Source organism: Salmo salar, chromosome ssa11 (assembly GCF_905237065.1).
Source record: "Salmo salar chromosome ssa11, Ssal_v3.1, whole genome shotgun sequence".
NCBI classification, from domain to species: Eukaryota; Metazoa; Chordata; class Actinopteri; order Salmoniformes; family Salmonidae; genus Salmo; species Salmo salar.
The window spans coordinates 57,853,929-57,881,129 of NC_059452.1; the positions used below are offsets into that span (position 1 = coordinate 57,853,929).

General features: G+C 47.7%; 1 protein-coding gene across 4 annotated transcripts in view; it reads left to right on the top strand.

Annotated features, from left to right (window-relative positions):
• wdr59 (WD repeat domain 59) overlaps positions 1–19,627 on the top strand; it is a 98,153-nt gene extending 78,526 nt beyond the window's left edge. For 3 of the 4 annotated variants that reach the window (XM_045689783.1, XM_045689785.1, XM_045689784.1), the window contains 8 exons: positions 853–986; positions 4,537–4,618; positions 6,956–7,068; positions 8,833–8,977; positions 15,379–15,460; positions 16,798–16,918; positions 17,168–17,310; positions 18,894–19,627. In XM_045689783.1, coding sequence (XP_045545739.1) covers positions 853–986; positions 4,537–4,618; positions 6,956–7,068; positions 8,833–8,977; positions 15,379–15,460; positions 16,798–16,918; positions 17,168–17,310; positions 18,894–19,129 — 1,056 coding nt within the window. In that variant the 3' untranslated portion in view covers positions 19,130–19,627. The remainder of the gene's footprint in view (positions 1–852; positions 987–4,536; positions 4,619–6,955; positions 7,069–8,832; positions 8,978–15,378; positions 15,461–16,797; positions 16,919–17,167; positions 17,311–18,893) is intronic. The other variant, XM_045689786.1, reaches the window with a different exon arrangement.
• Positions 19,628–27,201: the final 7,574 nt, after the last annotated feature.

The window sequence follows — 27,201 nt, forward strand, 5'->3', positions numbered from 1 at the left end:
TTGTGTGATTGCTGGCAACAACATTAACAAATGTTAAAATTCCTCTTTTCAGTACTGACATCAATAATTGTTGACCAATGACCATTTCAGAAACTTAAAAGACATTAGTAAACATGAGAGATGAGTTCAGCCTCCCAGTAATGTAGCTTTAGGCCTGTTGGCCTCACACAAATTCTCACCACAATGCCTTCCAGACCTGGGGAGGAGGTCTGGGGTCTACAGCAGACCTGGGGTCAGATATCCTGACAGCAGAGAGCAGACCTGGGGTCAGATATCCTGACAACAGAAAGGAGGTCTAGAGTCTACACCAGACCTGGGGTCAGATATCCTGACAGCAGGGAGGAGGTCTAGAGTCTACACCAGACCTGGGGTCAGATACTATTTTAAATCTTTGAAATACTTTCAGCGTTTGCTCTAGACTGTCTGGAGTGCCAGACGGGCGGGGTTTGCCATTTTGGGACTAATCTATTGGTCCATTTAGCCAGGCGCGCTCAATCACCCACAGATAAAGTACATGAAAGTATTTTGAATACTGTTTGAACCCAGGTGTGGTCTCACTACAACACATTGTCCCTGGACAACACCAGGGTCCTTATGGCCCTGATCTGTGGTCAGTTCTGTCTGGTCTCACTACAACACCAGGGTTCAACACCAGGGTCCCTATGGCCCTGTTCTATGGTCAGTTCTGTCTGGTCTCACTACAACACCAGGGTTCAACACCAGGGTCTCTATGGCCCTGATCTATGGTCAGTTCTGTCTGGTCTCACTACAACACCAGGGTTCAACACCAGGGCCCCTATGGCCCTGGTCTATGGTCAGTTCTGTGATTCGGTGTCTCTTTCTGTCTGTCAGAAGTCTCGTCGGTTCAAGACAAAGCGTGAGGGAGCGGACTACGGTAACAGACCCATAAAGCTGGCAGGGAAGATCATCATCCAGGAGATCTCCTGTCTGCTGCCCGTTCACAAAGCCCTAGGAGAGACATACATGTGAGTTCATCACCCTGGGGTTGACGTACATGTGAGTTCATAACCATCACCCTGGGGGAGACAAACATGTGAGTTCATCACCCTGGGGGAGACATACATGTGAGTTCATCACCCTGGGCGAGACATACATGTGAGTTCATCACTCTGGGGGAGATGTACATGTGAGTTCATCATCCTGGGGGAGACGTACATGTGAGTTCATCACCCTGGGGGAGACATACATGTGAGTTCATCACCCCGGGGGTGACATACATGTGAGTTCATAACCATCACCCTGGGGGAGACGCACATGTGAGTTCATCACCCTGGGGGAGACATACATGTGAGTTCATCACCCTGGGGGAAGACATACATGTGAATTCATCACTCTGGGGGAGACATACATGTGAGTTCATCACCCTGGGGGGAGACATACATGTGAGTTCATCACCCTGGGGGAGACATACATGTGAGTTCATCACCCTGGGGGAGACATACATGTGAGTTCATAACCATCACCCTGGGGGAGACATACATGTGAGTTCATAACATCACCCTGGGGGAGACATACATGTGAGTTCTTAACCCTGGGGGAGACATACATGTGAGTTCATCACCCTGGGGGAGACATACATGTGAGTTCATAACATCACCCTGGGGGAGACATACATGTGAGTTCTTAACCCTGGGGGAGACATACATGTGAGTTCATCACCCTGGGGGGAGACATACATGTGAGTTCATCACCCTGCGGGAGACATACATGTGAGTTCATCACCCCGGGGGTGACATACATGTGAGTTCATAACCATCACCCTGGGGGAGACGCACATGTGAGTTCATCACCCTGGGGGAGACATACATGTGAGTTCATCACCCTGGGGGAAGACATACATGTGAATTCATCACTCTGGGGGAGACATACATGTGAGTTCATCACCCTGGGGGGAGACATACATGTGAGTTCATCACCCTGGGGGTGACGTACATGAGTTCATAACCATCACCCTGGGGGTGACGTACATGTGAGTTCATAACCATCACCCTGGGGGAGACATACATGTGAGTTCATCACTCTGGGGGAGATGTACATGTGAGTTCATCACCCTGGGGGAGACGTACATGTGAGTTCATCACCCTGGGGGAGACATACATGTGAGTTCATCACCCCGGGGGTGACATACATGTGAGTTCATAACCATCACCCTGGGGGAGACGCACATGTGAGTTCATCACCCTGGGGGAGACATACATGTGAGTTCATCACCCTGGGGGAAGACATACATGTGAATTCATCACTCTGGGGGAGACATACATGTGAGTTCATCACCCTGGGGAAGACATACATGTGAGTTCATCACCCTGGGGGTGACGTACATGAGTTCATAACCATCACCCTGGGGGTGACGTACATGTGAGTTCATAACCATCACCCTGGGGGACACATACATGTGAGTTCATCACCCTGGGGGAGATGTACATGTGAGTTCATCACCCTGGGGGAGACGTACATGTGAGTTCATCACCCTGGTGGAGACATACATGTGAGTACATCACCCTGGGGGAGACATACATGTGAGTTCATCACCCCGGGGGAGTCGTACATGTGAGTTCATCACCCTGGGGGGAGACATACATGTGAGTTCATCACCCTGGGAGAGACGTACATGTGAGTTCATAACCATCACCCTGGGGGAGATGTACATGTGAGTTCATAACCATCACCCTGGTGGTGGCGTACATGTGAGTTCATCACCCTGGGGGAGACGTACATGTGAGTTCATCACCCTGGTGGAGACATACATGTGAGTACATCACCCTGGGGGAGACATACATGTGAGTTCATCACCCTGGGAGAGACGTACATGTGAGTTCATAACCATCACCCTGGGGGAGATGTACATGTGAGTTCATAACCATCACCCTGGTGGTGGCGTACATGTGAGTTCATCACCCTGGGGGGTGACATACATGTGAGTTCATCACCCTGGGGAGACGTACATGTGAGTTCATAACCATCACCCTGGGGGTGACATACATGTGAGTTCATCACCCTGGGGGGAGACATACAGGCGAGTTCATCGCCCTGGTGGAGACATACATGTGAGTTCATCACCCTGGGGGCGACATACATGTGAGTTCATCACCCTGGGAGGAGACATACAGGTGAGTTTATCGCCCTGGTGGAGACATACATGTGAGTTCATCACCCTGGGGGCGACATACATGTGAGTTCATCACCCTGGGGGGAAAAATACATGTGAGTTCATCACTTTGGGGGAGACATACATGTGAGTTCATCAACCTGGGGGTGACATACATGTGAGTTCATAACCATCACCCTGGGGGAGACGCACATGTGAGTTCCTCACCCTGGGGGAGACATACATGTGAGTTCATCACCCTGGGGGGAGACATACGTGTGAGTTCATCACTCTGGGGGAGACATACATGTGAGTTCATCACCCTGGGGGAGACATACATGTGAGTTCATCACTCTGGGGGAGACATACATGTGAGTTCATCACCCTGGGGGAGAAATACATGTGAGTTCATCACCCTGGGGGTAGACATACATGTGAGTTCATCACCCTGGGGGAGACATACATGTGAGTTCATCACCCTGGTGGTGGCGTACATGTGAGTTCATCACCCCGTGGGAGAAATACATGTGAGTTCATCACCCTGGGGGGAGACGTACAGGTGAGTTCATCACCCTGGGGGAGACGTACATGTGAGTTCATCACCCTGGGGGAGATGTACATGTGAGTTCATCACCCTGGGGAAGACGTACATGTGAGTTCATCACCCTGGGGAGACTAACATGTAGGTTATTTTGAGACAACTAAATATGAGCCTCCTTAAAGCTTTCAATGCACGTTGCTGTACCAGGCTGTGCCTGGCTGTACCTGGCTGTACCTGGCTGTTCCTGGCTTAACCTGACTGTACCTGGCTGTACCTGGCTGTACCAGGCTGTACCAGGCTGTACCTGGCTGTACCAGGCTGTACCTGGCCGTACCTGGCTGTACCAGGCTGTGCCAGGCTGTACCTGGCTGTACCAGGCTGTACCAGGATGTACCTGGCTGTACCTGGCTGTACCAGGCTGTGCCTTGCTGTACCAGGCTGTACCTGGCTGTACCTGGCTGTGCCAGGCTGTACCTGGCTGTACCAGGCTGTACCAGGCTGTACCAGGCTGTACCTGGCTGTACCAGGCTGTGCCAGGCTGTACCAGGCTGTACCAGGCTGTGCCAGGCTGTACCTGGCTGTACCAGGCTGTACCTGGCTGTACCTGGCTGTGCCTGGCTCAATACATCTTAATATTATAATATAATGCTTTACCCCACATGTTGCTGTACCTGGCTGTGCCAGGCTGTACCTGGCTGTACCAGGCTGTGCGCTGTACCAGGCTGTACCTGGCTCAAGACAACTTAATATTATAATATAATGCTTTACCCAACATGTTGCTGTACCTGGCTGTACCTGGCTGAAGACATCTTAATATTATAATATAATGCTTTGCCCAACATGTCTTGAAACATCTGTAATGTGCTGTCTGTTTCTCCCTCTGCAGTCTGAATGTGAACGACATACAGGACACCTGTCTGAAGAATGCAGCAGCAGCTCTGGTGGTGGGGCGCCGAGACATGGCTAAGGTAGGACTGATCAGAGACATGGCTAAGGTAGGACTGATCAGAGAGACAGACATGTGGACCCTTATTAATCTGTTGGGGCTAGGGGACAGTATCTATGTGTACTGTAGGGCGCTGTATTAACTCTGTGTACTGTAGGTGTGGACCATGTATTAACTCTGTGTACTGTAGGGCCCTGTAATAACTCTGTGTACTGTATGACCCTGTATTAACTCTGTGTACTGTAGCGCCCTGTATTAACTCTGTGTACTGCAAGGCCCTGTATTAACTCTGTGTACTGTAGGGCCCTGTATTAACTCTGTGTACTGTAGGGCCCTGTATTAACTCTGTGTACTGTAGGTCTGGGCCCTGTATTAACGCTGTGTACTGTAGGCCTGGGCCCTGTATTAACTCTGTGTACTGTAGGCCTGGGCCCTGTATTAACTATGGGTACTGTAGGGCCCTGTATTAACTCTGTGTACTGTAGGGCCCTGTATTAACTCTGTGTACTGTAGGTGTGGGCCCTGTATTAACTCTGTGTACTGCAGGGCCCTGTATTAACTCTGTGTACTGTAGGGCCCTGTATTAACTCTGTGTACTGTTGGGCCCTGTATTAACTCTGTAGGGCCCTGTATTAACTCTGTGTACTGTAGGTCTGGGCCCTGTATTAACTCTATGTACTGTAGGGCCCTGTATTAACTCTGTGTACTGTAGGACCCTGTATTAACTCTGTGTGCTGTAGGTCTGGGCCCTGTATTAACTCTATGTACTGTAGGTCTGGGCCCTGTATTAACTCTGTGTACTGTAGGTGTGGGCCCTGTATTAACTCTGTGTACTGTAGGGCCCTGTATTAACTCTGTGTACTGTAGGTCTGGGCCCTGTATTAACGCTGTGTACTGTAGGCCTGGGCCCTGTATTAACTCTGTGTACTGTAGGCCTGGGCCCAGTATTAACTCTGGGTACTGTAGGGCCCTGTATTAACTCTGTGTACTGTAGGGCCCTGTATTAACTCTGTGTACTGTAGGTGTGGGCCCTGTATTAACTCTGTGTACTGCAGGGCCCTGTATTAACTCTGTGTACTGTAGGGCCCTGTATTAACTCTGTGTACTGTAGGTGTGGGCCCTGTATTAACTCTGTGTACTGTAGGGCCCTGTATTAACTCTGTGTACTGTAGGGCCCTGTATTAACTGTATTAACTCTGTGTACTGTAGGGCCCTGTATTAACTCTGTGTACTGTAGGGCCCTGTATTAACTCTGTGTACTGTAGGGCCCTGTATTAACTCTGTGTACTGTTGGGCCCTGTATTAACTCTGTAGGGCCCTGTATTAACTCTGTGTACTGTAGGTCTGGGCCCTGTATTAACTATGTGTACTGCAGGGCCCTGTATTAACTCTGTGTACTGTAGGGCCCTGTATTAACTCTGTGTACTGTTGGGCCCTGTATTAACTCTGTAGGGCCCTGTATTAACTCTGTGTACTGTAGGTCTGGGCCCTGTATTAACTCTATGTACTGTAGGGCCCTGTATTAACTCTGTGTACTGTAGGACCCTGTATTAACTCTGTGTGCTGTAGGTCTGGGCCCTGTATTAACTCTATGTACTGTAGGTCTGGGCCCTGTATTAACTCTGTGTACTGTAGGTGTGGGCCCTGTATTAACTCTGTGTACTGTAGGGCCCTGTATTAACTCTGTGTACTGTAGGTCTGGGCCCTGTATTAACGCTGTGTACTGTAGGCCTGGGCCCTGTATTAACTCTGTGTACTGTAGGCCTGGGCCCAGTATTAACTCTGGGTACTGTAGGGCCCTGTATTAACTCTGTGTACTGTAGGGCCCTGTATTAACTCTGTGTACTGTAGGTGTGGGCCCTGTATTAACTCTGTGTACTGCAGGGCCCTGTATTAACTCTGTGTACTGTAGGGCCCTGTATTAACTCTGTGTACTGTAGGTGTGGGCCCTGTATTAACTCTGTGTACTGTAGGGCCCTGTATTAACTCTGTGTACTGTAGGGCCCTGTATTAACTGTATTAACTCTGTGTACTGTAGGGCCCTGTATTAACTCTGTGTACTGTAGGGCCCTGTATTAACTCTGTGTACTGTAGGGCCCTGTATTAACTCTGTGTACTGTTGGGCCCTGTATTAACTCTGTAGGGCCCTGTATTAACTCTGTGTACTGTAGGTCTGGGCCCTGTATTAACTATGTGTACTGTAGGGTCCTGTATTAACTCTGTGTACTGTAGGACCCTGTATTAACTCTGTGTGCTGTAGGTCTGGGCCCTGTATTAACTCTGTGTGCTGTAGGTCTGGGCCCTGTATTAACTCTGTGTGCTGTAGGTCTGGGCCCTGTATTAACTCTGTGTGCTGTAGGTCTGGGCCCTGGCCTCGGCTGCCACCAGTCTGGAACTCAGTCCTGACTCTGACCCTGATGCGGACGCTCCCTGGGCCAGACACCCGTTTGGACGCCACCTGCTGGAGACTCTGTGAGTAGCAGGACAAATTATACTATACTGTATATACTCTACAATTGTACACTGAGTGAACAAAACATTATGAACACCTGCTGACATGACATAGACTGATTCAATATTAGGAAGGTGTTCTTAATGTTTTGTATACTCAATTAAAAAGAACAATAATTGGGTAAAAGATCACATTTGGCTGCCTGTGTAAACGCTGCCAAAGCCCAGCAGGAACATACCGGAACCACCAGGAATTTAGTTTGTCCAGGGGGTGTCCTGGTACATCAAGCTATCTCACTACAGGAGATAGACTAGTGTCCTGTCCAGGGGGTGTACTGGTACATCAAGCTGTCTCACTACAGAAACAGGAGATAGACTAGTGTCCTGTCCAGGGGGTGTCCTGGTACATCAAGCTGTCTCACTACAGAAACAGGAGATAGACTAGTGTCCTGTCCAGGGGGTGTCCTGTACATCAAGCTGTCTCACTACAGAAACAGGAGATGGACTAGTGTCCTGTCCAGGGGGTGTCCTGTACATCAAGCTGTCTCACTACAGAAACAGGAGGTAGACTAGTGTCCTGTCCAGGGGGTGTCCTGTACATCAAGCTGTCTCACTACAGAAACAGGAGATAAGACTAGTGTCCTGTCCAGGGGGTGTCCTGGTACATCAAGCTGTCTCACTACAGAAACAGGAGATAAACTAGTGTCCTGTCCATGGGGTGTCCTGTCTCACTACAGAAACAGGAGATAGACTAGTGTCCTATCCAGGGGGTGTCCAGGTACATCAAGCTGTCTCACTACAGAAACAGGAGATAGACTAGTGTCCTGTCCAGGGAGTGTCCTGTCTCACTACAGAAACAGGAGATAGACTAGTGTCCTGTCCAGGGGGTGTCCTGTCTCACTACAGAAACAGGAGATAGACTAGTGTCCTGTCCAGGGGGTGTCCTGGTACATCAAGCTGTCTCACTACAGAAACAGGAGATAGACTAGTGTCCTGTCCAGGGGGTGTCCTGGTACATCAAGCTGTCTCACTACAGAAACAGGAGATAGACTAGTGTCCTGTCCAGGGGGTGTCCTGTACATCAAGCTGTCTCACTACAGAAACAGGAGATAGACTAGTGTCCTGTCCAGGGGGTGTCCTGTACATCAAGCTGTCTCACTACAGAAACAGGAGATAGACTAGTGTTCTGTCCAGGGGTGTCCTGTACATCAAGCTGTCTCACTACAGAAACAGGAGATGGACTAGTGTCCTGTCCAGGGGGTGTCCTGTACATCAAGCTGTCTCACTACAGAAACAGGAGATAGACTAGTGTCCTGTCCAGGGGGTGTCCTGTACATCAAGCTGTCTCACTACAGAAACAGGAGGTAGACTAGTGTCCTGTCCAGGGGGTGTCCTGTACATCAAGCTGTCTCACTACAGAAACAGGAGATAGACTAGTGTCCTGTCCAGGGGGTGTCCTGGTACATCAAGTTGTCTCACTACAGAAACAGGAGATAGACTAGTGTCCTGTCCAGGGGGTGTCCTGTCTCACTACAGAAACAGGAGATAAACTAGTGTCCTGTCCAGGGGGTGTCCTGTCTCACTACAGAAACAGGAGATAGACTAGTGTCCTATCCAGGGGGTGTCCAGGTACATCAAGCTGTCTCACTACAGAAACAGGAGATAGACTAGTGTCCTGTCCAGGGGGTGTCCTGTACATCAGTCATTGTGGTTGGGACAAGGCTACCTACTGTATATACTGGATGGATTAGGACACTCAGTCTGTCTCTGTCCCCTCTTCCCCAGCCTGGACCACTACAGTCTGATGAGTGATGTCCAGACTCTAGCCATGCTGTGTAGTGTGTTCAGGTCCCAGGGCTGTTCTCAGGACTACTTCTCTCTGTATGGACAACATCGCTCTTCTCTGTTCCCCTCTCATCACCTACGATACGTAAGTCTCTTCTCTGTTCTCCCCTCATCACTCACGATAGGTCAGTCTCTTCTCTGTTGCTCCCCTCATCACTCACGATAGGTCAGTCTCGTCTCTGTTCCTCCCCTCATCACTCACGATAGGTCAGTCTCTTCTCTGTTCCCCCCTCGTCACTCACGATAGGTCAGTCTCTTCTCTGTTCCTCCCCTCATCACTCACGATAGGTCAGTCTCTTCTCTGTTCCTCCCCTCATCACTCACGATAGGTCAGTCTCTTCTCTGTTCCTCCCCTCATCACTCACGATAGGTCAGTCTCGTCTCTGTTCCTCCCCTCATCACTCACGATAGGTCAGTCTCGTCTCTGTTCCTCCCCTCGTCACTCACGGTACGTAAGTCTCTCCTCTGTTCCTCCCTCATCACTCACGATAGGTCAGTCTCTTTTCTGTTCCTCCTCTCGTCACTCACTCACGATACGTAAGTCTCTCCTCTGTTCCTCCCTCATCACTCACGATAGGTCAGTCTCTTCTCTGTTCCTCCCTCGTCACTCACGATAGGTCAGTCTCTTTTCTGTTCTTCCTCTCGTCACTCACGATAGGTCAGTCTCTCCTCTGTTCCCCCCTCATCACTCACGATAGGTCAGTCTCTTCTCTGTTCCTCCCCTTGTCACTCACGATAGGTCAGTCTCTCCTCTGTTCCTCCCCTCGTCACTCACGATAGGTCAGTCTCTCCTCTGTTCCTCCCCTCGTCACTCACGATAGGTCAGTCTCTCCTCTGTTCCTCCCCTCATCACTCACGATAGGTCAGTCTCTCCTCTGTTCCTCCCCTCAACACTCACGATAGGTCAGTCTCTTCTATGTTCCTCCCCTCCTCACTCACGATAGGTCAGTCTCTTCTCTGTTCCTCCCCTCATCACTCACGATAGGTCAGTCTCTTCTCTGTTCCTCCCTCGTCACTCACGATAGGTCAGTCTCTTCTCTGTTCCTCCCCTCATCACTAACGATAGGTCAGTCTCTTCTCTGTTCCCCCCTCGTCACTCACGATAGGTCAGTCTCTTCTCTGTTCCTCCCCTCATCACTCACGATAGGTCAGTCTCTTCTCTGTTCCTCTCCTCATCACTCACGATAGGTCAGTCTCTTCTCTGTTCCTCCCCTCATCACTCACAATAGGTCAGTCTCTCCTCTGTTCCTCCCTCATCACTCACGATAGGTCAGTCTCTTCTCTGTTCCTCCCTCGTCACTCACGATAGGTCAGTCTCTTTTCTGTTCTTCCTCTCGTCACTCACGATAGGTCAGTCTCTTTTCTGTTCTTCCTCTCGTCACTCACGATAGGTCAGTCTCTCCTCTGTTCCCCCCTCATCACTCACGATAGGTCAGTCTCTTCTCTGTTCCTCCCCTTGTCACTCACGATAGGTCAGTCTCTCCTCTGTTCCTCCCCTCGTCACTCACAATAGGTCAGTCTCTCCTCTGTTCCTCCCCTCGTCACTCACGATAGGTCAGTCTCTCCTCTGTTCCTCCCCTCATCACTCACGATAGGTCAGTCTCTCCTCTGTTCCTCCCCTCAACACTCACGATAGGTCAGTCTCTTCTATGTTCCTCCCCTCCTCACTCACGATAGGTCAGTCTCTTCTCTGTTCCTCCCCTCATCACTCACGATAGGTCAGTCTCTTCTCTGTTCCTCCCTCGTCACTCACGATAGGTCAGTCTCTTCTCTGTTCCTCCCCTCATCACTCACGATAGGTCAGTCTCTTCTCTGTTCCCCCCTCGTCACTCACGATAGGTCAGTCTCTTCTCTGTTCCTCCCCTCGTCACTCACGATAGGTCAGTCTCTTCTCTGTTCCTCCCCTCATCACTCACGATAGGTCAGTCTCTTCTCTGTTCCTCCCCTCATCACTCACGATAGGTCAGTCTCGTCTCTGTTCCTCCCCTCATCACTCACGATAGGTCAGTCTCGTCTCTGTTCCTCCCCTCGTCACTCACGATACGTAAGTCTCTCCTCTGTTCCTCCCTCATCACTCACGATAGGTCAGTCTCTTCTCTGTTCCTCCCTCATCACTCACGATAGGTCAGTCTCTTTTCTGTTCCTCCTCTCGTCACTCACTCACGATACGTAAGTCTCTCCTCTGTTCCTCCCTCATCACTCACGATAAGTCAGTCTCTTCTCTGTTCCTCCCTCATCACTCACGATAGGTCAGTCTCTTCTCTGTTCCTCCCCTCATCACTCACGATAGGTCAGTCTCGTCTCTGTTCCTCCCCTCATCACTCACGATAGGTCAGTCTCGTCTCTGTTCCTCCCCTCGTCACTCACGATACGTAAGTCTCTCCTCTGTTCCTCCCTCATCACTCACGATAGGTCAGTCTCTTCTCTGTTCCTCCCTCATCACTCACGATAGGTCAGTCTCGTCTCTGTTCCTCCCCTCGTCACTCACGGTACGTAAGTCTCTCCTCTGTTTCTCCCTCATCACTCACGATAGGTCAGTCTCTTTTCTGTTCCTCCTCTCGTCACTCACTCACGATACGTAAGTCTCTCCTCTGTTCCTCCCTCATCACTCACGATAGGTCAGTCTCTTCTCTGTTCCTCCCTCGTCACTCACGATAGGTCAGTCTCTTTTCTGTTCTTCCTCTCGTCACTCACGATAGGTCAGTCTCTCCTCTGTTCCCCCCTCATCACTCACGATAGGTCAGTCTCTTCTCTGTTCCTCCCCTTGTCACTCACGATAGGTCAGTCTCTCCTCTGTTCCTCCCCTTGTCACTCACGATAGGTCAGTCTCTCCTCTGTTCCTCCCCTTGTCACTCACGATAGGTCAGTCTCTCCTCTGTTCCTCCCCTCATCACTCACGATAGGTCTGTCTCTCATCTGTTCCTCCCCTCAACACTCACGATAGGTCAGTCTCTTCTATGTTCCTCCCCTCCTCACTCACGATAGGTCCGTCTCTTCTCTGTTCCTCATCACTCACGATAGGTCAGTCTCTTCTCTGTTCCTCCCTCATCACTCACGATAGGTCAGTCTCTTCTCTGTTCCTCCCCTCATCACTCACGATAGGTCAGTCTCTTCTCTGTTCCTCCCCTCATCACTAACGATAGGTCAGTCTCTTCTCTGTTCCCCCCTCGTCACTCACGATAGGTCAGTCTCTTCTCTGTTCCTCCCCTCATCACTCACGATAGGTCAGTCTCTTCTCTGTTCCTCCCCTCATCACTCACGATAGGTCAGTCTCTTCTCTGTTCCTCCCCTCATCACTCACAATAGGTCAGTCTCTCCTCTGTTCCTCCCTCATCACTCACGATAGGTCAGTCTCTTCTCTGTTCCTCCCTCGTCACTCACGATAGGTCAGTCTCTTTTCTGTTCTTCCTCTCGTCACTCACGATAGGTCAGTCTCTTTTCTGTTCTTCCTCTCGTCACTCACGATAGGTCAGTCTCTCCTCTGTTCCCCCTCATCACTCACGATAGGTCAGTCTCTTCTCTGTTCCTCCCCTTGTCACTCACGATAGGTCAGTCTCTCCTCTGTTCCTCCCCTCGTCACTCACGATAGGTCAGTCTCTCCTCTGTTCCTCCCCTCGTCACTCACGATAGGTCAGTCTCTCCTCTGTTCCTCCCCTCATCACTCACGATAGGTCAGTCTCTTCTCTGTTCCTCCCCTCATCACTCACGATAGGTCAGTCTCTTCTCTGTTCCTCCCCTCATCACTCACGATAGGTCAGTCTCGTCTCTGTTCCTCCCCTCATCACTCACGATAGGTCAGTCTCGTCTCTGTTCCTCCCCTCGTCACTCACGATACGTAAGTCTCTCCTCTGTTCCTCCCTCATCACTCACGATAGGTCAGTCTCTTCTCTGTTCCTCCCTCATCACTCACGATAGGTCAGTCTCTTTTCTGTTCCTCCTCTCGTCACTCACTCACGATACGTAAGTCTCTCCTCTGTTCCTCCCTCATCACTCACGATAAGTCAGTCTCTTCTCTGTTCCTCCCTCATCACTCACGATAGGTCAGTCTCTTCTCTGTTCCTCCCCTCATCACTCACGATAGGTCAGTCTCGTCTCTGTTCCTCCCCTCATCACTCACGATAGGTCAGTCTCGTCTCTGTTCCTCCCCTCGTCACTCACGATACGTAAGTCTCTCCTCTGTTCCTCCCTCATCACTCACGATAGGTCAGTCTCTTCTCTGTTCCTCCCTCATCACTCACGATAGGTCAGTCTCGTCTCTGTTCCTCCCCTCGTCACTCACGGTACGTAAGTCTCTCCTCTGTTTCTCCCTCATCACTCACGATAGGTCAGTCTCTTTTCTGTTCCTCCTCTCGTCACTCACTCACGATACGTAAGTCTCTCCTCTGTTCCTCCCTCATCACTCACGATAGGTCAGTCTCTTCTCTGTTCCTCCCTCGTCACTCACGATAGGTCAGTCTCTTTTCTGTTCTTCCTCTCGTCACTCACGATAGGTCAGTCTCTCCTCTGTTCCCCCCTCATCACTCACGATAGGTCAGTCTCTTCTCTGTTCCTCCCCTTGTCACTCACGATAGGTCAGTCTCTCCTCTGTTCCTCCCCTTGTCACTCACGATAGGTCAGTCTCTCCTCTGTTCCTCCCCTTGTCACTCACGATAGGTCAGTCTCTCCTCTGTTCCTCCCCTCATCACTCACGATAGGTCTGTCTCTCATCTGTTCCTCCCCTCAACACTCACGATAGGTCAGTCTCTTCTATGTTCCTCCCCTCCTCACTCACGATAGGTCCGTCTCTTCTCTGTTCCTCCTCTCATCACTCACGATAGGTCAGTCTCTTCTCTGTTCCTCCCTCATCACTCACGATAGGTCAGTCTCTTCTCTGTTCCTCCCCTCATCACTAACGATAGGTCAGTCTCTTCTCTGTTCCCCCCTCGTCACTCACGATAGGTCAGTCTCTTCTCTGTTCCTCCCCTCATCACTCACGATAGGTCAGTCTCTTCTCTGTTCCTCCCCTCATCACTCACGATAGGTCAGTCTCTTCTCTGTTCCTCCCCTCATCACTCACAATAGGTCAGTCTCTCCTCTGTTCCTCCCTCATCACTCACGATAGGTCAGTCTCTTCTCTGTTCCTCCCTCGTCACTCACGATAGGTCAGTCTCTTTTCTGTTCTTCCTCTCGTCACTCACGATAGGTCAGTCTCTTTTCTGTTCTTCCTCTCGTCACTCACGATAGGTCAGTCTCTCCTCTGTTCCCCCTCATCACTCACGATAGGTCAGTCTCTTCTCTGTTCCTCCCCTTGTCACTCACGATAGGTCAGTCTCTCCTCTGTTCCTCCCCTCGTCACTCACGATAGGTCAGTCTCTCCTCTGTTCCTCCCCTCGTCACTCACGATAGGTCAGTCTCTCCTCTGTTCCTCCCCTCATCACTCACGATAGGTCAGTCTCTCCTCTGTTCCTCCCCTCAACACTCACGATAGGTCAGTCTCTTCTATGTTCCTCCCCTCCTCACTCACGATAGGTCAGTCTCTTCTCTGTTCCTCCCCTCATCACTCACGATAGGTCAGTCTCTTCTCTGTTCCTCCCTCATCACTCACGATAGGTCAGTCTCTTTTCTGTTCCTCCTCTCGTCACTCACTCACGATACGTAAGTCTCTCCTCTGTTCCTCCCTCATCACTCACGATAAGTCAGTCTCTTCTCTGTTCCTCCCTCATCACTCACGATAGGTCAGTCTCTTTTCTGTTCCTCCTCTCGTCACTCACGATAGGTCAGTCTCTCCTCTGTTCCCCCCTCATCACTCACGATAGGTCAGTCTCTTCTCTGTTCCTCCCCTCGTCACTCACGATAGGTCAGTCTCTCCTCTGTTCCTCCCCTCGTCACTCACGATAGGTCGGTCTCTCCTCTGTTCCTCCCCTTGTCACTCACGATAGGTCAGTCTCTCCTCTGTTCCTCCCCTCATCACTCACGATAGGTCAGTCTCTTCTATGTCCTCCCCTCATCACTCACGATAGGTCAGTCTCTTCTCTGTTTCTCCCCTCATCACTCACGATAGGTCAGTCTCTTCTCTGTTCCTCCCTCGTCACTCACGATAGGTCAGTCTCTTCTCTGTTCGTCCCCTCATCACTCACGATAGGTCAGTCTCTCCTCTGTTCCTCCCCTCATCACTCACGATAGGTTAGTCTCTCCTCTGTTCTCCCCTCATCACTCACGATAGGTCAGTCTCTCGTCTGTTCCTCCCCTCATCACTCACGATAGGTCAGTCTCTTCTCTGTTCCTCCCCTCATCACTCACGATAGGTCAGTCTCTTTTCTGTTCCTCCTCTCGTCACTCACGATAGGTCGGTCTCTCCTCTGTTTCCTCTTCATCACAATATGTAAGTCAATGTCAAGTTTCTCCCTCTCCCCCCCTCCCTCTCCCCCCTCCCTCTCTCCCCCTTCCCTCTCTCTCCCTCTCTCCCTCCCTCCCTCCCTCTCCCCCTCCCTCCCTCCTCTCCTCCAGCCCAGTTACACGTCCAGCTCTGTGTCGTCAGGCTCCTGTTACAGCACCTCAGACTCCACCACCACCACCACCTGGAGCATCGGTATGTAACCCTCCCTCCCTTCCCCCCTCCCTCCCTCTCTCTCTCCCCTCCCCCTCATCCCTCCTTCTCCTCCCTCTCCTCCCCCTCTCTCCCTCCCCCTCTCTCCCCTCCTCCCTCCCTCCCTCCCCCCTCTCTCTCCCTCCCTCCCTCCCTCCCTCCCTCTCCCTCCCTCCCTCCTCTCTCCCTCCCTTTCTCTCTCTCTCTCTCTCTCTCTCTCTCTCCCTCCCTCCCTCCCTCCCCTCCTCCCTCTCTCCCTCCCTCTCTCCCTCCCCTCCCTCCTCCCTCCCTCTCTCTCCCTCCCTCTCTCCCTCCCTCCCCCTCCCTCCTCCCTCCCTCTCTCTCCCTCCCTCCCTCCCTCCCTCCCTCTCTCCCCTCCTCCCTCCCTCCCCCTCCTCCCTCTCTCCCTCCCCTCATCCCTCCCTCCCTCCCTCTCTCCCCCTCCCTCCCTCCCTCTCTCCCCCTCCTTCCCTCCCTCCCTCTCCCCCTCCCTCCCATCGGTATGTAACCCCGTGATGGGAATAAAAGGATGTTTATGGTGTGACCCCAGAAGACTCTGAGGCCAGCACCAAGACCCAACTAGCACCCTGTTCACTAGTCCACTACATGACCAAAAGTATGTGGACACCTGCTCTTCCAACATCCACAATCCATAAATCATGGGCATTAAAATGGAGTTGGTCCCCCCCCTTTGCTGCTATAACAGCCTCCACTCTTCAGGGAAGTCATTAATATGGAGTTGGTCCCCCCCTTTGCTGCTATAACAGCCTCGACTCTTCAGGGAAGTCATTAATATGGAGTTGGTCCCCCCCCTTTGCTGCTATAACAGCCTCCACTCTTCAGGGAAGTCATTAATATGAAGTTGGTCCCCCCCTTTGCTGCTATAACAGCCTCCACTCTTCTGGGAAGACTTCCCACCACTCTACTGCCACTGTTTGTCTATGGAGATTGCATGGCTTGTGTGCTCAGTTTTATACACCTGTCAGCAACGGGTGTGTGGCTGAAATAGCCCAAATCCACTAATATGAAGGGGTGTCCACATAATGCTGAATATATAGTGCCGCTTTAGGTCAGAGCCTGCACCCTAATCCCTATAATGAAGTACACTATTTCTCTCCTTTCTGACCTAAAGAAGTGTCCTAATATAGGGAATAAAGTCACATCACCAGTCCGCTTTCATAACCGTTAGGGAACATGGAGAGTCGTGATTGAATCTAACCTGCTGCTTGCCTGTGGAACACACAGTCAAATCTGCTCATGTTCTCCACAGATACCCAGTGCCAACAACACGGACGTGCAGACGTCTGTGTATTAAAGGAGATATCTGTCTATTTCGTTAGGTCGAGACCCGGAGCACATCCCTCCCTTGGGGGAATCCTCGCCTGACGACTATCGCTATGCCAACCAGATGTACGCTGACCCCCGCGAGCGAGAGAGGGAACAACACGACATGAATAAAAGGTCGACGAGTTGTCCAGAATTTAGATGTTAGATAACACACATATTAATAAAAAAAAAGACAAACTAATGTTTTCTTCAGAGACGTATTCACTTAGAACAACAGAGAGGCTGATGTCTGCGTCAGAATGGAACGTGTCGGCCATCTTACCTAGGACCAGTTGTGAACCAGCACCCAATAGGAACATGGGGCAATCTCTTTATCTGTTCTTGATCTATGGTTCTCTCTCTCTCTCTCTCTACCCTTCCCAGGCTGCTGGACCCGGCCAACACGATGCAGTTTGATGACTTTAAGAAGTGTTACGGGGAGATCCTCCATCGCTGGGGTCTGAAGGAAAAAAGAGCCGAAGTCCTCAAGTTTACATCCTGTCCTCCTGAACCTCACAAAGGCATCGGTGAGTCTCAAAGATAGATGGTATACCAGGGTTGGGTCAATTCAGGAAGTAAACAGAGGCATTTCTATTCCAGTACAGCTCAACGCTTCCCTATGAGAAAACATTCAACCCCAACTCTGTAATATACCTCTCAGATAGAGAGGAAGGGCTCCGTTCAACCCCAACTCTGTAATATACCTCTCAGATAGAGAGGAAGGGCCCCAACTCTGTAACATACCTCTCAGATAGAGAGGAAGGGCTCCGTTCAACCCCAACTCTGTAATATACCCCTCAGATAGAGAGGAAGGGCTCCGTTCAACCCCAACTCTGTAATATACCCCTCAGATAGAGACGAAGGGCTCCGTTCAACCCCAACTCTGTAATATACCTCTCAGATAGAGAGGAAGGGCTCCGTTCAACCCCAACTCTGTAATATACCTCTCAGATAGAGAGGAAGGGCTCCGTTCAACCCCAACTCTGTAATATACCTCTCAGATAGAGAGGAAGGGCTCCGTTCAACCCCAACTCTGTAATATACCTCTCAGATAGAGAGCAAGGGCTCCAACTCTGTAATATACCTCTCAGATAGAGAGGAAGGGCTCCAACTCTGTAATATACCTCTCAGATAGAGAGGAAGGGCTCCAACTCTGTAATATACCTCTCAGATAGAGAGGAAGGGCTCCGTTCAACCCCAACTCTGTAATATACCTCTCAGATAGAGAGGAAGGGCTCCGTTCAACCCCAACTCTGTAATATACCTCTCAGATAGAGAGGAAGGGCCCCAACTCTGTAACATACCTCTCAGATAGAGAGGAAGGGCTCCGTTCAACCCCAACTCTGTAATATACCTCTCAGATAGAGAGGAAGGGCTCCGTTCAACCCCAACTCTGTAATATACCTCTCAGATAGAGAGGAAGGGCTCCATTCGATACGTATCGTGGAAGTTCAGCGCTACATTGCAATTCTAATCTACAGGTCATTTACGATTGAGCTGATATCTGCGGTGTTTACCGTGAATGCAGTCTTCACAAACGCCAGATCATTGCCTTTAAGTTGAAGTGGCGCTATAGCTCTGAACTTCCACCATACGGATGAATGGATCCCGAACAGTTATATTTATACTGAGAGAGATCATCAATAGAGATGAACTCTGAGCTTTGAATTGATTACTGACTCCATTTGGTTCCTCTCTCCTCCACCCCCTCTCCTTCTCCTCTCCCTTCTCCTCTCTAACTTCTCCCTCCTCTCTCCTCCACCTCCTCTCCTCCTCTCTCCATCCACCCCCTCTCCTCCTCCTCTCCCTTCTCCCTCTCTAACTTCTCCCTCCTCTCTCCTCCACCTCCTCTCCTCCTCCTCTCCCTTCTCCCTCCCTCTCCTCCTCCTCTCTCCCTTCTCCCTTCTCTCTCCATCCACCCCCTCTCCTTCCACCCTCTCCCTTCTCCCTCCTCTCTCCTCCCTCCTCTCTCCATCCACCCCCTCTCCTCCCCCCTCTCCTCCTCCTCTCCCTTCTCCTCCTCTAACTTCTCCCTCCTCTCTCCATCCACCCCCTCTCCTCCCCCCCTCTCCTTCTTCTCCTCCTCCTCTCTCTCCCCCTCTTTCCTCAGAGTTTGGTGTGTACTGCTGCCATTGTCGTAGCCAGGCGCGGGGAACTCAGTGTGCCGTGTGTAAGCGCTTCACCTTCCAGTGTGCCATCTGTCACGTGGCTGTACGAGGCTCCTCTAACTTCTGTCTGAGCTGTGGTCACGGGGGACACACGTCCCACATGATGGAGTGGTTCAGAACACAGGACGAATGTCCCACAGGCTGCGGCTGTCGCTGTCTGCTACAGAGCACCTTCTGAGAGAGAGAGAGAGAGAGAGAGACACTGAGACACACACAGACTGATGCAGACACACACACACACATACACACACGCACAGATGTCACTGTCAACTACAGAGCACCTTCTGAGAGAGAGAGACACTGAGACACACACACAGACTGATGCAGACACACACACACACGTCTAAAAGCACGGAGGTTTGACGGACATTTAACCCTACTAAACACATGTATACAGACAGACAGACAGACAGACAGACACACACACACACACACACACACACACACACACACACACACACACACACACACACACACACACACACACACACACACACACACACACACACACACACACACACACCCATTAATGTGATCCTGAAACGGTGTAGTGGAGCCCGGAGAGGTTGTATGATGAGATGCTAAAGGTATAGTTTGTTATTAAGGCCATAAATGCCGTGACTAGATGTTTCCCCCCCACAAAAAAACACAATAAACATCTGATTGAATACTTGAACAGGATGTAACTGCTGTTTGTCTGAAGCTCTTTCCTGTCACTTAATATGCAACAGATGAAACATATGCAATGACCGTATGGTGCCATGGATGGCAGATACATTCATGCCATAATCAGATTTTATTTGTCACATGCACCGAATACAACAGGTGTAGTAGACCTTACAGTGAAATGCAGAATACAACAGGTGTAGTAGACCTCACAGTGAAATGCTGAAAACAACAGGTGTAGTAGACCTTACAGTGAAATGCTGAATACAACAGGTGTAGTAGACCTTACAGTAAAATGCTAAATACAACAGGTGTAGTAGACCTCACAGTGAAATGCTGAATACAACAGGTGTAGACCTCACAGTGAAATGCTGAATACAACAGGTGTAGTAGACCTTACAGTAAAATGCTAAATACAACAGGTGATGTAGACCTTACAGTGAAATGCTGAATACAACAGGTGTAGTAGACCGCACAGTGAAATGCTGAATACAACAGGTGTAGACCTCACAGTGAAATGCTGAATACAATAGGTGTAGTAGACCTCACAGTGAAATGCTGAATACAACAGGTGTAGTAGACCTCACAGTGAAATGCTGAATACAACAGGTGTAGACCTCACAGTGAAATGCTGAATACAACAGGTGTAGTAGACCTCACAGTGAAATGCTGAATACAACAGGTGTAGACCTCACCTGTCAGCATTGATCCCAATGCTTAGTACTAACAGGACAGTTATTCTCATAAACTAAATATTGAAGGAAATAGATTTCTGTTGTGACCTTGTGCCATATTTGTATAGAAATAAATGTTTTCTATTTGTTTGCTGTCATCTGATTTGAAATGATCTGTTTTAGTGAACAGGAAACAGGAAGGGCCAAGTGTACAAAGCCATGGTTCTCACCCATGCCTCCACATTTCTCTGCTATATCTATAATTTCATATGGGAAGTGTCCAGCCATATGTGACTGGATATAAACAGTTCAGTAGAGTACTGTACAGTAGAGTATTCAGTTCAGTACAGTAGAGTACAGTAGATTATTCAGTAGAGTAGAGTTCAGTAGAGTAGAGTATTCAGTAGAGTAGAGTTCAGTAGAGTAGAGTTCAGTAGAGTATTCAGTAGAGTACAGTAGAGTATTCAGTAGAGTAGAGTACAGTAGAGTATTCAGTAGAGTATTCAGTAGAGTACAGTAGAGTATTCAGTAGAGTATTCAGTGGAGTAGAGTTCAGTAGAGTATTCAGTAGAGTAGAATACATTAGAGTATTCAGTAGAGTAGAGTACAGTAGAGTATTCAGTAGAGTAGAATACAGTAGAGTATTCAGTAGAGTAGGTTTCAGTAGAGTATTCAGGAGAGTAGAATACAGTAGAGTATTCAGTAGAGTATTCAGTGCAGTAAAGTATTCAGTAGAGTATTCAGTAGAGTAGAATACAGTAGAGTATTCAGTAAAGTAGAATATTCACTAGAGTAGAATACAGTAGAGTATTCAGTAGAGTAGAATACAGTAGAGTATTCAGTAGAGTAGAGTTCAGTAGAGTAGAATACAGTAGAGTATTCAGTAGAGTAGAATACAGTAGAGTTCAGTAGAGTAGAATACAGTAGAGTATATAGTAGAGTATTCAGTAGAGTAGGATACAGTAGAGTGTAGAGTATAGAGTAGAGTATTCAGTAGAGTAGGATACAGTAGAGTATAGAGTAGAGTATTCAGTAGAGTAGAATACATTAGAGTATAGCGTAGAGTATTCAGTAGAGTACAGTTCAGTACTATATAGTTCAGTAGAGTATTCAGTAGAGTAGAATACATTAGAGTATAGAAATCAAATCAAAATGTATTTGTCACATATACATGGTTAGCAGATGTTAATGCGAGTGTAGCGAAATGCTTGTGCTTCTAGTTCCGACCATGCAGTAATATCTAACAAGTAATGTAACCTAACAATTTCACAACAATTATCTTATACACACAAATGTAAAGGAATGAGTACGAATATGTACATAAAGAAAATATATGAATGGGTGATGGCCGAACGGCATAGGAAAGATGCAGTAGATGGTATAGAGTACAGTACATTTTAGTCATTTAGCAGACGCTCTTATCCAGAGCGACTTACACTAGTGAATGCATACATTTCATACAATTTCATACATTTCTTTTTCTGTGCTGGCCCCCCGTGGGAATCGAACCCACAAACCTGGCATTACAAACACCATGCTCTACCAACTGAGCTACAGGGAAGAAGTATACACATATGAGATGAGTAATGTAGGGTATGTAAACATGATATAATGTGGCATTGTTTAAAGTGACTAGTGATACATTGATTACATCAAATTTCCATTATTAAAGTGGCTGAAGATGAGTCAGTATGTTGGCAGCAGCCACTCAATGTTAGTGATGGCTGTTTAACAGTCTGATGGCCTTGAGATAGAAGCTGTTTTTCAGTCTCTCGGTTCCAGCTTTGATCCACCTGTACTGACCTCGCCTTCTGGATGTTAGCAGGGTGAACAGGCAGTGGCTCGGGTGGTTGTTATCCTTTATGATCTTTTTGGCCTTCCTGTGACATTGGGTGCTGTAGGTGTCCTGGAGGGCAGGTAGTTTGCCCCCGGTGATGCATTGGCCAGACCGCACAACCCTCTGGAGAGCCTTGCCGTTGTGGGCGGTGCAGTTTCCGTACCAGGCGGTGATCCTACCCGACAGGATGCTCTCAATTGTGCATCTGTAAAAGTTTGTGAGTGTTTTTGGTGACAAGCCGAATTTCTTCAGCTTCCTGAGGTTGAAGAGGCGCTGCTGCGCCTTCTTCACCACGTTGTCTGTGTGGGTGGACCATTTCAGTTTGTCCGTGATCTGTACGTCGAGTAACTTTCCACGTTCTCCACTGCTGTCCCGTCGATGTGGATACGGGGCTGCTCCCTCTTCTGTTTCCTGAAGTCCACGATCATCTCCTTTGTTTTGTTGACATTGAGTGTGAGGTTATTTTCCTGACACCACACTCCGAGGGCCCTCACCTCCTCCCTGTAGGCCGTCTCTTCGTTGTTGGTAATCAAGCCTACCACTGTAGTGTCGTCTGCAAACTTGATGATTGAATTGGAGGCGTGCATGGCCACGCAGTCATGGGTGAACAGGGAGTACAGGAGAGGGCTGAGAATGCACCCTTGTGGGGACCCAGTGTTGAGGATCAGCTGGGTGGAGATGTTGTTACCTACCCTTACCACCTGGGGGCGGCCCGTCAGGAAGTCCAGGACCCAGTTGCACAGGGCGGGGTCGAGACCCAGGGTCTCGAGCTTGATGACAAGTTTGGACGGTACTATGGTGTTAACTCCTATTGGCTAAGTGGGACGCTATTTCACGGGACAAGCCAGTGAAATATCAGGGCGGAAAATTCAAATACAACAAAATGTCATAATTCAACTTTCTCAAACATGCAACTATTTTACACCATTTTAACCTGTCTGGGAAACGCGTCCCACCCTAGTCAACAGCCAGTGGAATCGCGTCGCGCAAAATACAAATACCTCAAATGCTATAACTTCAATTTCTCAAACATATGACTATTTTACACCATTTTATAGATACACCTCTCCTGAATCGAACCACGTTGTCCGATTTCAAAAAGGCTTTACAGCAAAAGCAAAAGATTAGATTATGTTAGGAGAGTACCCTGCCAAAAATAATCACACTGCCATTTTCAAAGCAACTAGCATGCATCACAAATACCCAAAACACAGCTAAATGCAGCACTAACCTTTGACAATCTTCATCAGCTGACACTCCTAGGACATCATGTTACACAATACATGCATTTTTTGTTCGATAAAGTTCATATTTATATATAAAAACAGGATTTTACATCGGCGGGTGACGTTCAGAAAATATTTTACCTCAAATGCTTCCGGTGAATCAGCACTACAATTTACAAAATTACTATTCGAAAACATTGGTAAAATATAATATTGTCATTCAAAGAATTATAGATTAACGTCTCGTGAATGCAACCGCATTGCCAGATTTTAAAATAACTTTACTGGGAAATCACACTTTGCAATAAACGAGGTGCTATGCTCAGAAAAATAGGCTAGGCAATACAGGTTAGCGCCATCTTGGAGTCATCTAAAATCAAATATACTATTGTAAATATTCACTTACCTTTGATTATCTTCATCAGAAGGCACTTCCAGGAATCCCAGGTACACAACAAATGTAGTTTTGTTCGAAAAAGTTAATAATTTATGTCCCAATAGCTCCTTCTTGTTAGCGCGTAACATAAATCTTTAGGGCCTTTTTCAATCAGAACTTCAATAATATTCAAGGCGGATGATTGCATTGTCTTACTAAACGTTTCGGAACGAAAGAGTACCCACGGGCACGCACATCATAGTAGTAATGGCCCTCCCTCTATGACAAACTTTCCAGGCCTCTCGTTCGGTCAGTTTTTACAGGAGAACACTCAAACCACTTTGTAAAGACTGTTGACATCTAGTGGAAGCCTTAGGAAGTGCTAAATGAATCCTAACTCACGGTGTGTTGAAAGTGGCAAAGTGTTGAAAGTGATTCCACAAATCAGATTTCCACTTCCTGTTAGGATTTGTCTCAGGGTTTTGACTGCCATATGACTTCTGTTATACTCACAGACACCATTCAGACAGTTTTAGAAACTTCAGAGTGTTTTCTATCCAAATCTACTAATTATATGCATATTCTCATTTCTGGGTAAGAGTAGTAACCAGTTTAAATCGGGTACGTTTTTTATCCGGACGGGAAAATACTGCCCCCTATCCCCAACAAGTTAAAGATAAACTTCTCATTAATCTAACCACATTGTCCGATTTCAAAAAGGCTTTACAGCGAAAGCAAAACATTAGATTATGTTAGGAGAGTACATAGACAAAAATAATCACACAGCCATTTTCCAAGCAAGGACATGTGTCAATAAAACCCAAAACACAGTGAAATGAAGCACTAACCTTTGACGATCTTCATCAGATGACACTCCTAGGACATTATGTTACACAATACATGAATGTTTTGTTCGATAAAGTTCATATTTATATCCAAAAATAGCATTTTACATTGGCGCGTGATATTCAGAAAATGTATTCCCACCAAAACGTCCGGTGAATGTGCACATCAATTTACAAAAATATTCATCATAAACGTAGACAAAATACATAAATAATTTTAAGAATTATAGATACAGAACTCCTTTATGCAACTGCTGTGTCAGATTTTAAAATAGCTTTACGGAGAAAGCAAATTTTTCAATATTCTGAGTACATCAGCCATCAAGGCGAGCTATTCAGACATCCGCCAAATTCGATGCAACCTAAACTCAGAATTAGTGTTAGAAATATTGTATTACCTTCGCTGATTTTCATCAGAATGCACTCCCAGGACTGCTACTTCCACAAGAAATGTTGTTTTTGTTCCAAATAATCCATATTTATGTCCAAATACCTCAGTTTTGTTCGTGCGTACAGATCACGTATCCAAAGGCATAATGCGCGAGCGCGGAACGAGAGACGAAAGTTAAAATGTTCCATTACCGTACTTACAAGCATGTCAAACGCTGTGTAAAATCAATCTTTATGGTATTTTTAACGTAAAATTGCGATAATATTCCAACCGGACAATAGCATATTCATTCAAGAAGAAAAAGAAGGAGGGGCGCGCTCGCGGGACCGAGCATATCCAATCCCTTTGTTGCCAGGCAGACCACTCAGTAACTGAGCTCCTATTATCTGCCCAGTGACAGGAAAATGCTCAAACCACTTTCTGAAGGCTTTAGACAGCCAATGGAAGCCTTAGGAAGTGCAACGTCACCCCACAGACACTGTAGTTTCGATAGAGAATCAAAAGAAGAACTACAATTCTCAGACTTTTCACTTCCTGCTTGGATTTTTCTCAGGTTTTTGCCTGCTATATGAGTTATGTTATACTTACAGACACCATTCAAACAGTTTTAGAAACTCCAGAGTGTTTTCTATCCAAATCTAATAATATGCATATTCTCGTTTCTGGGCCAGAGTAGTAACCTGTTTAAATTGGGTACGTTTTTCATCCGGCCGTGAAAATACTGTCCCCTAGCCCAGACAGGCGCAGTGCTAGCTGTGCCACTAGAGATTCTGGGCGGCAGGGATGTCCTTGTCGCATCGCGCACTAGTGTCTCCTGTGGCAGGCCGGGTACAGTGCATGCTGGCATGGTCGCCAGGTGCACGGTGTTTCCTCCGTCACATTGGTGCAACTGGCTTCCGGGTTAAGTGGGCATTGTGTCAAGAAGCAGTGCGGCCTCTCCTGAGTCCGTATGGGAGTTGCAGCAACGAGACAAGACTGTAACTACCAATTGGATACCAGGAAATTGGGGAGAAAAAGGGGTAAAATCAAAAGAAAAAGAGAGAGAATACTGTTATGTTGACAGAACGAGACCAGCTAAATTCTTTATAAACTGCTGGGGTGTTTATTAGGTACAGCTCTCCTCACATTCATAACAGGAAGCAGATATGGTGGCGCTCATAGGACAGATAATGTGAGTCAAAAGGAACACACAACAATAATACACAAGGGCTACATAGTGAACATAACAAATGCAACTGTTTATTATTGATTCTCATGACAATACAAATGTTGCTTTACTTTTGTTTGTAAACGATGTAATTGTAAACAAACACTGTACGACCTCAAAACGTGGTTAAAACTAATGTTGATATCATGGATGGTCAGTCCTTACATCCAGAGGTCTATCTATGCATTTGAGTGGTTACATTTCTCCAGCCCCATCCCTCAGCTGTTTACCAAATCAGTGGCAGGGTGGCTGCTTATTTTTTTAACTACAGATTTAACACACATTGTTAAAAAACATTTCAAATTAAATCACCCTGACAGATTTGAATGAGATTGTATTTTAATTTTTCTTATAATCTGTGCTGTTTTGCACCATGGAAATATTGCATTGAGAGCCAAAACTAATCATATAGATAGCTAGAAGACTGGATGATCAAGTCAAAGACAAAATATCCTAAAATCTGCAAGGCACCCAAACTTTGTCAAATGTGAGTTCTCAGTGAAACAAAGCTTTAGGTATGTTATTTATCAGATTCTTGCATTATCAACCTTAGTGTGCATTTGTGAGCTTTGTACTCTCCCATCCCCGGTCATTATAATATAAACCGTAATGTACAATATTTGCTATTAGGCCTTTGTGCTAAAGTTAAGCATTTGATGAATTAAAAGGTACAATGTTCTCATTTGCTATGCTTTCTTTATTGATTAACAGAATGCTCAGTGTTACACAGGAATCATTTAAATGGTATTACTTTACTCAGGTTTTTCAAAATAATATCTGACTAACACAACGCAATATAATACCTGCTGCTAAAATATTATTTCTATAATTCAATTGTTAATTGATTGAAAACGACATTAAAGAAAACTTTCTAAATTATCTCTGACAATGACTTTATGACATAAAAGCTAACATTGAGTGTCAGAAAAATATTTTAAAATTAAACACAGATAAATTGCCATGCAAAAGCTAATATCTGGCACAATTTTGGGCTGATTCTGCCTCTCCAACTCAGGTTTTTATTTGCC